General features: G+C 36.1%; 2 protein-coding genes across 13 annotated transcripts in view; one reads left to right on the top strand and one right to left on the bottom strand.

Annotated features, from left to right (window-relative positions):
• LOC113819544 (titin) overlaps window positions 1-12,500 on the top strand; it is a 228,235-nt gene that overhangs the window by 181,534 nt on the left and 34,201 nt on the right. For 11 of the 12 annotated variants that reach the window (XM_070128134.1, XM_070128140.1, XM_070128138.1 and 8 more), the window contains 16 exons: window positions 112-258; window positions 407-532; window positions 663-851; window positions 999-1,202; window positions 1,349-1,471; window positions 1,609-1,761; window positions 2,047-2,234; window positions 2,477-2,682; window positions 2,803-3,105; window positions 3,232-3,395; window positions 3,525-3,653; window positions 4,061-4,219; window positions 4,388-4,568; window positions 4,978-5,171; window positions 5,346-5,612; window positions 9,220-9,418. In XM_070128134.1, coding sequence (XP_069984235.1) covers window positions 112-258; window positions 407-532; window positions 663-851; window positions 999-1,202; window positions 1,349-1,471; window positions 1,609-1,761; window positions 2,047-2,234; window positions 2,477-2,682; window positions 2,803-3,105; window positions 3,232-3,395; window positions 3,525-3,653; window positions 4,061-4,219; window positions 4,388-4,568; window positions 4,978-5,171; window positions 5,346-5,612; window positions 9,220-9,418 — 2,932 coding nt within the window. The remainder of the gene's footprint in view (window positions 1-111; window positions 259-406; window positions 533-662; window positions 852-998; window positions 1,203-1,348; window positions 1,472-1,608; window positions 1,762-2,046; window positions 2,235-2,476; window positions 2,683-2,802; window positions 3,106-3,231; window positions 3,396-3,524; window positions 3,654-4,060; window positions 4,220-4,387; window positions 4,569-4,977; window positions 5,172-5,345; window positions 5,613-9,219; window positions 9,419-12,500) is intronic. The other variant, XM_070128135.1, reaches the window with a different exon arrangement.
• Window positions 8,697-12,500, bottom strand: part of LOC113819545 (uncharacterized) — a 7,827-nt gene continuing 4,023 nt past the window's right edge. Inside the window, exon 2 of the mRNA XM_027371770.2 lies at window positions 8,697-12,082. Coding sequence (XP_027227571.1) covers window positions 10,759-11,508 — 750 coding nt within the window. The 5' untranslated portion in view covers window positions 11,509-12,082 and the 3' untranslated portion in view covers window positions 8,697-10,758. The remainder of the gene's footprint in view (window positions 12,083-12,500) is intronic.

The raw sequence follows: 12,500 nt of genomic DNA, 5'->3' as shown, positions 1-12,500 counted from the left end.
AGATCATTGATTTGATAATTAAATGATTTTTTAAAATTTTATAGATGTAAAAATGTATTGTTTTCAACATTATGTGTCTTAATTTCAATAATTATTGGTTCTGATTTTTAGTGTCCCCCTGATGCCGGAGCAAAGGATATTGGCATGATCAATGAAATGTTGGAAAGACGTGGCAGAGTCTTTGAAACGGTATGGTCCCATCACCAACAAATGCTTGAAAGGCAACTCAAGCGTTCGCAATATCATGTTGATTTACAGGTTTGTAAACAATTCACCTTTTTATTATGGAGTGTATGGTGCTGTACTATTGCATTGTAATACTTCATGTTATGAAAATATATTCTTGTTATTATTTTGATTAAAATTAAATGACCCTATGTAATTGGATTGAAAAAAAAAATTACAGGTAATCAGCGACCAGCTTCGTGATTTAAGTGAACAACTAGGTCGCATGCGAGGTCATTATGGTGACTCCCTGGCTGCTGCCAAGAACATGCAGACTGCATTCACACAGTTCAAGATCACTGTTGATGTAAGTAAATCTTGATATACAGTATGGAAGGATATAGGTATACATGAGTAGCCTATGAGTTTGAAATAAAAATGTAATCATTTATAAACACTACTCATCTTTAATTTTTTTATTTAATCTTCCCCTCCAGATGTTAGAAAGACGTATCCAAACATTTGTAAGTACAGCTGTTAAAATGCTTGGACAAGAGGATGACTCAGGTGAAGTGCAGCAGGAACTTGCTGAGTTGGAGAAGAAATGGTCTACTTTCCAGAGGCAGGTTGGGGAGTCAGAGAAGTCTATTGAACTGTCTATTGACTTCTTCAAACTTGTTGAGGAGGTAAGATGTGTTCTTAAATAAATGGATAGGTATGAGACTATATATTCAAAAGATATTATATATTTTCAGTGAAAATATTCATTTATTATATTTTATTGGTTTTATAATGCTTCAGCTTTCTCACTTTCACCATATTTTTCTTTTTAGGCTGAAGATTGGTTTAAGAATGGAAGTAAACTCCTGGTAACTGTAGCCGGTGAATCATCTAACATCCAAAACCCAGATCAAGCTCAGAAACTTAGGAAACGTATTGAGCACTTCTTGCAGCCAGGAGAGCAGGCTCAAGCAGAGAGAATCACAAAGATATCCTCACTTGCCCTTCAACTGTATGGATCAGCTACTCCCAGACAGGTACTTCTTTTAAAGTATTCTTATTGTAAATCCATTTAATGTGACGTGAAGGTTACAGTTCTGATGTTGTATGAGAAATTTATTTGTAAATGGAAATGCATGTCAGAAGTTTTAAGCACTAAATAAATATATATACATTTTTTCAGATCGAAGTTGTATCTCACCAGAATACACACATGCTTGAAAGCTTTAATGTTATCAACCGTAACCTTGAAATGCTGATTATAAACCTGAAAAATGCAGAAGATCTTAGAGAAAAGCAGAAGAAGGTGGGTTTCACTTTTAGTCACACATAAAAGCATGACATCCAGTGTTAGGAATAATGATTTATGAAAAATGTATTCATATTACCATGATACTGACCATTCTTTTTTACATTATTTTTATATCTTGTCCATATTTATAGGAAAAGGAAGAACTTGCTGCTTCACTCACAGCTGCTCAGGCTGAAGCTGAGGCAGCAAGGCTGAGAGCAGCTGCAGCAGAAGAAGCTAGAAGGGCTGCAGAGGAGGTGGCAAGAACAATGGCCATACCTGTAGAGCCTATTGTTCCAGAAAAGGTAAAATTTTGATGTCATACATATATATATTCTATGTATAATGATTGAGAAAAAATATAGATATATGTTTGTATCTCTCTACATACATACATACATACATACATACATATATACATACATATATACATAATTACAAACAGAGTATAGTAATAGATTCATAAATATACCATATTCCTAAAATGCATACATACATTCATAACTATATACATATATACATAACTGCAAACAGAGTTTAGTAAAAGATTCATCAATATACCATATCCCTGAAATTTTCTCTCTCATCAGGTTGAGATTGAGATCCAGACAGAAGCCATCCCCCTGCCACCTGAGGAGCCCCGAAAGCCAGAGGAAACACCACCTGCCAAGAAAGCCAAGCTGATCGATGACGAACCACAGCACATGCCTCCAGTCTTCATGACACCACTCGTGGGAGCCTCAGTCTCGGAGGGAGTCAAATTCTCCTTTGAGTGCAGGTATGAAATTTTGGGTTTCATATAGTGTCATTACAGAATGTTAAGTATATAAAGTTCAAAGATCGAGTTACATTATTCAGGTGATTCCTGTACTTTAATAAGATGAATTCACCGAAAATACTAAATATTAGTTCTTATTACATTATATTATATTCAGGTAAATTCTTTGTATTTAAATCTTTTGAATTGTTCATTACAAGCAACTAAAACAGCTGAATATTTGGTATGTCTTTTTGATACAGGGTTATTGGATTTCCAATGCCTGAGGTTGAATGGCTCAAGGACAATATGAGCATCTCTGGAAACCCAGATTATAAAACAAGCTTTGAAGAAGGTATATGTACTCTTACTATCGAAGAAACATTCACTGAGGACTCTGCCCTTTTCACATGTAAGGCAGTTAATGCTGCTGGTATGGCAGAAACATCTGCAACACTCACAGTTAAAGGTGTGTTTGTTTTAACTTTCTCATCTTTGTAATATTTTTATTCACTGATGTTTATGCATGTATATGTGAATATGCATAATGCACAGTAATAGATATGTGTATGAAATTTTTTCTTAACAGAAGCAGAGGCAGTGGAGGTGATGGCACCACCATTATTCACAAAGAGACTTATAGATTCAGCAGCTGAAGAAGGCTCATCATATCAGCTTGAGGCAACTGTAGAAGGTCATCCTCTCCCAGTTGTTTCTTGGTCAAAGGATGGAAAATGTGTGGATGAATCTCCTGATTATGTCATTACCTTCAACAATGGTGAATGTGTGCTCAGATTTGAGGAAGTCTTTGTGGAGGATCAAGCTGAGTACCAATGCAGAGCTTCCAATGATCTGGGTGAAGATATTACTAAAGCCAGGCTTACTGTCACAGGTAATTTTTTCCCTTTCACTCTCACAGTTCACTTTATACAATATAACATTTTTCTTGTTTCAATCAGTGTAACAATAGCATAATGAAAATTTTGTCAGTTTATGCGTATATTTCCCTCTCATACAGCGGTGGAACTCTCTGAACGGCCAAAGTTCACAATGCTCTTGAGCAATGTGATGGCAAGGGCTGGACAGAAGTTTAAATTGGAATGCCAGGTTACAGGGAACCCAACTCCTACTATCACCTGGTTCCACAACAACAAACCAGTCAAGGAAACACCAGACTGTAGGGTAAGAATATTGCTATTATAATTGTAATTACCCAGTGATATTTCTTGGTTTGTTGCAAATGTCATTTATTTATAATCAAGAATTCTGCCAGGGTATTTACATAATGACTGATCTATTTACTTTTTCCAGTTGACATTTGATGGTCAAACAGCCACTTTAGTGATGTCTGAAGCCTTCCCTAAGAATGCTGGCACTTACACTGTTGTGGCAAAGAACTCTGCTGGAGAAGCTCAGTGCTCAGCAAATGTGTCTGTAAAGGTAATGTTCTCATACAGCCAAGCAGGAAATTAATTTATAATCTATACTCTGATTGTAGATCCTTTTGAGAAATTCATGTTCTTTCTTGAAAAACTGTACTTAAAAATGATTTTCTTCCTTTAACTAATGCTTTCTTTTTTCATGCAAACGATGTTCATATATAGAGGCATTTACTCATTATGGTAAAACTTTCTTTTTGACTGATATATCATCAGAAAATTCATATAGCAATAGTTTGAAAAATTGTATGAAGTATATTGAATAACATGATATTTGTTATTAAATGAAATACTGATACCTTTACCAACAGTATAAGTAAACCTTGCATTGATATATTATACTGTAAGCCTTGTATTGATATATAAAGATGTGCTTCAGCATCAGAATAATTATCCATAATTCTTCAGGGTCGCATTCCAACTGAGACAAGTGACTCTGAGGTGGCATCAGACATAGATGCAGAACCAGTAAAGCCTTCAGTACAACTTCCCTTGAAAGATACCAGCATACAAGAAGGGAGGCCAGCCCGTCTTGACTGTGTTATTGTTGGTCAGCCTGAGCCAGAGGTAAAACATTAATTTAGTGATTTCTAATATCTTGTAAAACCTGATATAGTTTGTGATGTATTTCATGTATTTCACTTGTTAAGTATTGAGTCTGTGTTGAATATGAAAAATATTTTAACTGTGTGATTTATATAAATTTGTGACATTTGTGATATTTATTTACTATAGGTTATTTGGTACCATGATGACAAGCCTGTTAAGGAGTCCAATGACTTCAAATTGCTGTTTCATGGTGATCGTTGTTCTCTGATAATACAAGAAGCATTCTTGGAGGATGCTGGCATATACAGGGTAGTTGCAATGAACTCTGCTGGTGAGGCATCAACTGCATGTTTCCTTAATGTAGAACGTGAGTATTTTTTTTATACAATCTACATAATTCATGATTATTACTTTTTTTTATATGGATTATACATTTATTACACCTGTTTGATATATATATTTTTTTGTACTATGTTCCACAACACATGTCTGAAGCTGTAATAGATGACAAAAGATCATTCTTCTTGATGTTAGGTAATTTCTTAATATGATATTTAACAATTACTTATTATAGTTATCAGGTTGAGCTTAATGCTTATGAGTTAAAAACATAGGAGTCTATATTTTAAAATCATATAGATCTGTAAGACAGCTTCTTTGAGTATTTTGAGTTTGCAAAAATCGTGTTTCTTTCCAATTAATGTAGAAGTGTTAGTTTTAGATTGCATTATTTTTTGTTCTGTTTTACTGTTGCACCTATTCACATTGATTGACAGCTGTTCCTGAACTGGCACCACCATCTGAACCAGAAGCTCCCACTGTGGCACCTCGTTTCTCTCAACTGTTGACAGACAGTCATGTCACAGAAGGAAAACCAATCACTCTTCGTGCTTCAGTGACTGGCGAGCCAGCTCCTACCATAGCATGGTTTAAGGATGGTGTGCCACTTCTTCCTGATAATGAGTTCCAGGTAATTTGCAGGGCATGTGATTAATTATAAATATCTTGGTATTTCTTATATTGTATTTCATATCAAGTTCTGTGAATTGTTTTAGAGAAAAAATATATATCTTGCTGTTATGAAAGTACGTTTATCTTTGATAGCAAATCTCTACCTTAAATTACATTTTTCTGTATTCCCCAGATCCAGGAGAATCGAGATGGTAGTCTCATTGTTCATATTAATGCTGCAACACTTGACCACACTGGACAGTATGAAATAGTTGCATCCAATGCAGCAGGGACAGCAAAGTGTGTGGCTTATCTGAGCATAGAACCTCGTCTCCCAACACCTCCACCTCCAGAGCACAGGGAACCTCCTGTCTTTACCAAACTCATTCAAGATGTGACGGTGACATCTGGAAGTGGTGTCATATTTGAAGCTGAGGTTACAGGGGTCCCAAAGCCTACGGTGAGTGGTCATGAGTGTTCGATCCAGGAACTTATCAAAGATGTTTGCGATTTCAGATCTGAATATGATGATTCTGTCAATGGGGTACTGAATGACAGACCACACGATAAAGAGGCATGTCACGTATTTGAAAGTTCATCAGAAGTTGGAAATAATGAAGCATTAAATAATTTTAACATAATAAAGGATGAGACAACCAGTGCAACTACAAATATATTAGCAAATGGAGGGAAAGCACTGCATGATAATGCACAGGATAAAGAGCTGGATTACGTATTAGATGTGTCTGAGGTTGGAAGTTCTGAAGCTTCAGATAATTACAAGTTAGACAAGGATGATACAAATCCTTCTGCTTCAAGTATCATGACAAAAGATGAATATATGGATATGGTATCCAGATTTTGCAAGTTACAGTGCACTTCATCATTTGAAGAAAATAACAATGTACCAAATATTGAGGGTCATGAAGACAATAGGTTACCAAACACTGATAACAGCAGTAGTGAATCTATGAAAGAAACTGATCAACCAGGTAATTTTCATGACCTAAGAATTCTAGACTTTGAATCATATTCACGCTTTATGATGGAGAACATTGTTGTGTATGGTTCATTAGAGGATTCAGATGCGTGTGGAGAAGGTCAGTCTTATGACCAGCTGCAGAAATTTGATGATATAAGTGTTATGAATTCTGAAGTTTATTCAGATTTTCTCAAATCACATTTTATATCAGATAAGGAACAAGGGGAACCATCTTACAAGATCTGTTTGAATAGGGATAGTAATGAATTGGATGGTGAAATGGAGATAAAAAGAGAAGAGAAACCTCATACAGATGAATGTTTGTCTGTATCTTCTGATAGTGAGGAAGGCAGCAACCTCCAACCAGCAAAGTTTTTAGATACTGGTATAGAGGAAGATATTCAGCCTGTTAAGCTTGCTGACCTTTGGGATCTGATTAAGGACAGACTGCCAGATTCTAAGAGCCAAGAAGATGATAGTTATCCGAAAAGGCAGAGAACCTTTTCATTTGAGGATGAAACTGAATATAATAGAAAGTCAGTTTCTCAGAGTTCTGATGGAGAATTAGAATCAGGGTATTTCTCTGGTAATTTTTCTAATGCTTCAGGTCCTGAGTCACTTGACTCAGGTGCATCAAAAAGGAGCAGTTACTCCTTGTCGTCAGAAGAAACATCTAAACGAAACAGCATTTGCGAAGATCAAATTATTAATCATGTTAACAAGAGGAAAGGTGTAGATGGAGAGATCCCTGTTGATACCCTGTTCAAAAGTGAATATAAAGAAGATCCAGTGAAGATGCCAACTCAACGTTCAGAGCCAATGAGACCATATTTAAATACAAGAGATAACATTCTTATTACAGAAAAAGCAGCCCAAACAAGCTCTAAAGATTTTTCCCTGTTTAAAAATAATTCACGTGATAAAACAAAATGGCTGTCAGGCTATGTGTCAGATACAGAATCCTCTGATTCTGATTCAGATAATCCAATATATGTTTTATACAGTGACAAGTATGAAGATGCTAAAACATCAGGTATTGATATATATACAGAGCTACAGAGCATAAGAACATGCTATGGGGTAATGACACCTATAGTAGAGGCAGAAGAAGAAAATCCCCATGATGAAACATCCAAAACTATTAACTCTGATAAGAGAGGAAAGATAAATCCTGAAAAGCTTTTTTCTTCAGAAATGAATTCCTTTGATCATGAAAGATGTTGTAGTGGGCTGTCTGTCATTTCAGAAGAAGGTTCTCTATCTGATTATAGTGAAATACAGAAACATTATACAGTTACAAAGTCAGTAGGTGTAAATACAATTTTAACTGCAAGTGATGTACAGTGGCCTGTTAAAAATATTGGAACAAATCTGGATAATACTGCTGACATAAATCTGTCTGTGAAAAGTGATGCTGAGAAACAAGCTGAGAGAAAAGCAAGAAGAGCAGCACGTCTTGCAAAATTACGAGAACTTACTAAGATATTAAAAACACCATCCAAAATTTCAGTGTGCAGTAAGCATATTGATGCAGACAGCAAAGAAGATGGAAGTCCACAATCATTCTGTTCAAACCCCAATGCTCCTGATAAAGTAGACATGAAAAATATTAAAGTTACAACAGAGTTCCTTAACTCTTCCTTGCTGAAAAGTTTTGAAACACTTCCACAAAAATCAGAGACAGATTCAGAAATGAAAGGTTATTCATCCGAACCAAATAAAGCCTTTATGTTAATGATCAAAACAAAGGAAAGCTTGTCCCAGCTTGAAATCAAGCGCATTATTGTAGAGAAGTTGAGAGCAGTATTAGAAGCTGGGCAATCACTGATCAGAGCCTATGTATTGCCATTTACGCATGCTATTTTCTTGGATTTTAGCAATCCTTCTGTTATACAGCGTGGTTTGACTCCATTAACACAAGATATATTACCTAATATGGTATTTGAAGTGTGTCTTCATGCCACTAGAGGTCAAGGAACCATATTAGATGGTGAATGTACTGATCCTAATACACCTGGCATAATTCAAGCTGGATATTATTTGATTTATGTCTTGTATTACAAAGACGAAGATAGAACATAGGAATTTCGCAAGTCTTCAATAGCTAGTCGGGTAATATAGGGAAATATTAGATAGTAATTAAATTTGTATATTTCCCTTTAATCTATTCAGAAAATTAGTAGAATGAAAGATAATGATCTAGATTTGCCTTGTATAAATCAAATTGTCGGCCTGTTATAAATTGATGGGCTACAGTGTTCTTTATATGTAGTAGTGACCAACAATAATGTTAGAAACCACTGTTGTAGAACAGAACGCTAATAAAATTAGTGGTAATTTTCCTTCTTTTATGGCCATGAGTGGACTTCTTTTTTCAAAATGAAATAATGCTGTAAATAATACAACAGTACTAACGTGTAAGTGAAAAGAAGGATTTAGATTCACCTGCATCATTAAGAATGTTTCATGGCTTTCTTATTTGTTAATGTCAATGTCATAATGATTTTTTAACTGTACTTTTAAGAGCAACAGAGTAAGGTAAATATTAAATGAAACAAGTGAGCATATCCCTCATTTTATTTTAAAACAAATACTGTAACAAGTATGCTTAAACCTAGTTACAAAAAATAAGTACAGCAGTTAAGGACAATATATAAAACATGTCAGTAAGAACTCCAGAAATTTTAAGTAAATCCTTAATAAAATAAGTGCCTTAAGGAAGTCATAAAGCTCATGCAGACTCCATGAACATCATCCTTAAATGAATACATAAAATGTTTTTCGCTCTCAACCAGATATAACTCTTACATACAGTATTCATAGGACTCTCAATGGAATACATATTACATTCAAGTACTTATGAATTGAACACAATTATAAAGACTGAATGGGGACACCACAGTATCATTAGCATAAAATTATGATATCAGTGTTGCTTATAATAACTCCTCAGAGAAATTGTAGAAACCCTAGAAGACAATAAAAACAATATCATTAAAAAGTAAATGCTAACAATAATCATGTGTAATATACTCAATGAAAGACTCTTGTTTACGTTATGATACTCATATCAATGTTCTCCTAGGTATACTGGACACTGAATGACTGCCATCTCACTGGTCAAGAATATTTACATGGACAACTGCAATATCTTATTGGCAACCGAGGAAGTGTCCATTCTCTGGAGTTACCTACAACATCCAAACTTCAAGCAGGTATCATCACTATTGTTGCAGAAAATGCTGCAGGAAAAGCAGTATCTGCAGCAGCTCTTAAAATTCTAGGTGAGTAAACACACTTTTTATATCTGTTATTAATCCTGTTATCATACCCTTTAAGTAACCATCCTAACACTGTACAACATTTTTATTCTAACCCAAAGATACATATATCCTTCATTTAGGTATGCTCAGTTACAAGTCAGAGCAAAGCATACCAGTGGTCCCATAGGACACTGGAAAATGATCATGATGTTCATTAATCACATTATGTATATTTTGACCTGTAGATTCCATTATAGCAGATAGAGGTGATTCGTTTCACATTAAAATGCAATAAATGCAAATGAGGGTACATACAACCTTTAAGGGATATGGATATAATACATGATTCCTAATTGAAATAGGCATTTTATATAAACATAGGTAATTACCAGTCCTTAATATTCTGATATATGAAACAAATACATGGATTGTCAAAATGCAGTCAGATTTTGTTCCCAGTCAACAGGAACTTATTGCTGCCTGATAAATATTTTGAGATATGTTACCAGATAACTTTTAAAATGAAAATTATGGGTACTTAATATTGGCAATGTACAATTAGTCACCCAAAACAGAAAATGCATACATAACACATGTCATACCCAGGTTCTATGTTTGGCCTGTAATCATTTGGCAATTTGTTAAGCTGCAGCTGATTAAGTGCATCTTATTTATAATGATGAGTAAGAAGACCTTTAATTCAGATGTGCAATCTTTGTGGAGTCACAAAGTAACCATTATTTTAACAGTGTTATATATAAGTATTTAATGGGAGAAATGTCATTTAAACTACTACATTACTTATATACAACTTCTATAATATTCGTGAGAGAGGTAAGTCATGAACCTTTCTTAATAAATAAGTTGCATTATAGAAAAATATAATGCTTTATAGATTTGGCTTTAGAAATTACTTTTTTACTATGGACATGCAACAATAATATTAAGTTCGATAACCTATGCATGAAGGTAAGGAGAGTTAGTACAAGTGGTATTTAATATCTAGTGAGAATGGGGTTGTGGGTCTATAATAAAGAGGTTAATTCAGATGGAAAGCTAAACCTGCAAGACCAATTTATGCAGACTATGGTTGATTTCTCTTATGGGTATACACATGTTGAGGTAGTAAATAACTGTCTACAGTGATTTTAGTTATATACAAATTACCAATATTATGTAATCACATGCCTAAGCTATCACAAATTTGGTCCATAACTTGAAGGGAAACTCATAAGGCCCTGATGATGCCAGATCGATGGTAATTATAAAACTATTACGTTTACTTGTATCACAATAAGTACATGAAACATTTCATTACATTAATATTTACTAAGATGAAACTTGGTCATGACAAATAATGATCATTGTCTAGAGGCTATCACCACAGCTGCCACACAGCCAAAGCTCATCCAAGTGTCTGTAAGGAATTGTGCAACTCTACTGTTCCAAACATTCCTCCCCATGGATGCTAAATTTTTGTTGAAATAAAGAGTAAGGGCGAGACACTGAGCAGCGCCCACCAAACCATACCTCGAGACATCCACTGCGCCTTCATCCAGCATCTCATTCACAGCCAACATACCAGTGTGAAGGCAGACATGTTTCAAGGTGGATTTAGTTGAAGAGGAACTTGGGCGACAGAAAAGTTTATACTCATTGGCAGCAACCGAAACTGTGTGCTTGTTCAACATTTGGGCTAGGCTTTTCAAAATTTTGTCTTTATCTCCAGCTAAAGTACTGTTCAATCCTTTTACAAAGAGCACATATACAGATTCGTCGTCTTCTCTGTGGGGTATGCTGCCGATGTTTTCAGATTTTTCGTCATTATCAACACTTTTTGCTTTCCGAGACGACCCTCTACGGTTCTGTAGGTGCGAGCGTAATCCAGAACTCGCATGGTCTTCATTTGATTCTTGCAAGAGATAGTCAAAACTTTGCAACTTATGCAAGCGCTTCAGCACGATGGGTTTGCGGTTGAACTGCTGCAGGGAGCCCCCCGATGCATCGCCGTTGAGGGAAGAAGAGTTCAGGTGTATGATCTGCAAATGAATCTGTGGCACTGACAACTCCTCCCTCGGGATTTCTTCTATTTGGCAGGTTGTGGACGCCATGAGACTTGCCAGGTCGTTTGCTTAGTTTAGACGTCAGCACGCGTTTGGTGGCAAGCCATTAGACACAACCCTTTTGTTGCGAAAAGACAAAGCTTCCCTTTTTTCTGTTTTAACGTGCGCACTCGATAAGTTGCACTGTATTATTATAATGTTCACAGAGTAAAACCTAGTTTGTGACTGACCCAGCACACTGCGGACACAACCACCTCACCTGCGTTAATTGGCACCAGAAAATAGTGCCAGACCCCTTGCCAACATCATGTGCTTGACGCCAAAGTCGCCACGGGATTTCTAGAGAGCATGCACGCTGTTCCGCCCGCCCTTTTCCCAATTTTCAGCTGCGTGCCAAACCCTATGTCTAGTGACGTGGGAGATCAGGTGGGAGGAGTTTCATTTTAAAATATTTTCTGCGAACGAACTCTTACTGAATACAAGTCACGTTAGGCGATTACACGAGGGGTCAAGAGCAGGTCAGAGCCAAGTCACGTACTACAAGTACCGGTAGATTGCGTGTTTGGCATTCAGTGCACTTCCTTCTTGGCGATGTAACGGCATGTAGGCCTATTTGGCATATCTGAAAACAGAGAAAACGTATTTTATATATACGTGAGCGACATTTCCTCATGATCCGTCATGTCATGATTTGATAGGATTTGGCTAGTTAATTTACATCAGCATTTAATCTACCAAAATAAATTTCTGAAGTAAAGGTGCCCACGACATTAAATTATGCATTGGAAATCTAAAGTTAATTATGCATATGTAAGTTATCAGCTGTCTGCCGGCAGTAAAGTATGCTACGCACCTCCTCCGCGGTGGTCACGTCAGCAGGGCACGTGAAGGTCACGTCTGTCACCTGACATAGACGGGGCGCGGGTTCTTTGTTTTAGTGGCACTTGACTGATAAAGGATTACTTTTTGATGTATGTATGAAGGTGCATTTGTCAGCATGGAGGAATACGTGGCTAACTGCATGTATGTATATATTCATG

This window comes from Penaeus vannamei, chromosome 12 (assembly GCF_042767895.1).
Source record: "Penaeus vannamei isolate JL-2024 chromosome 12, ASM4276789v1, whole genome shotgun sequence".
NCBI classification, from domain to species: domain Eukaryota; kingdom Metazoa; phylum Arthropoda; class Malacostraca; order Decapoda; family Penaeidae; genus Penaeus; species Penaeus vannamei.
This window is presented reverse-complemented; position numbering and strand designations above follow the sequence as displayed.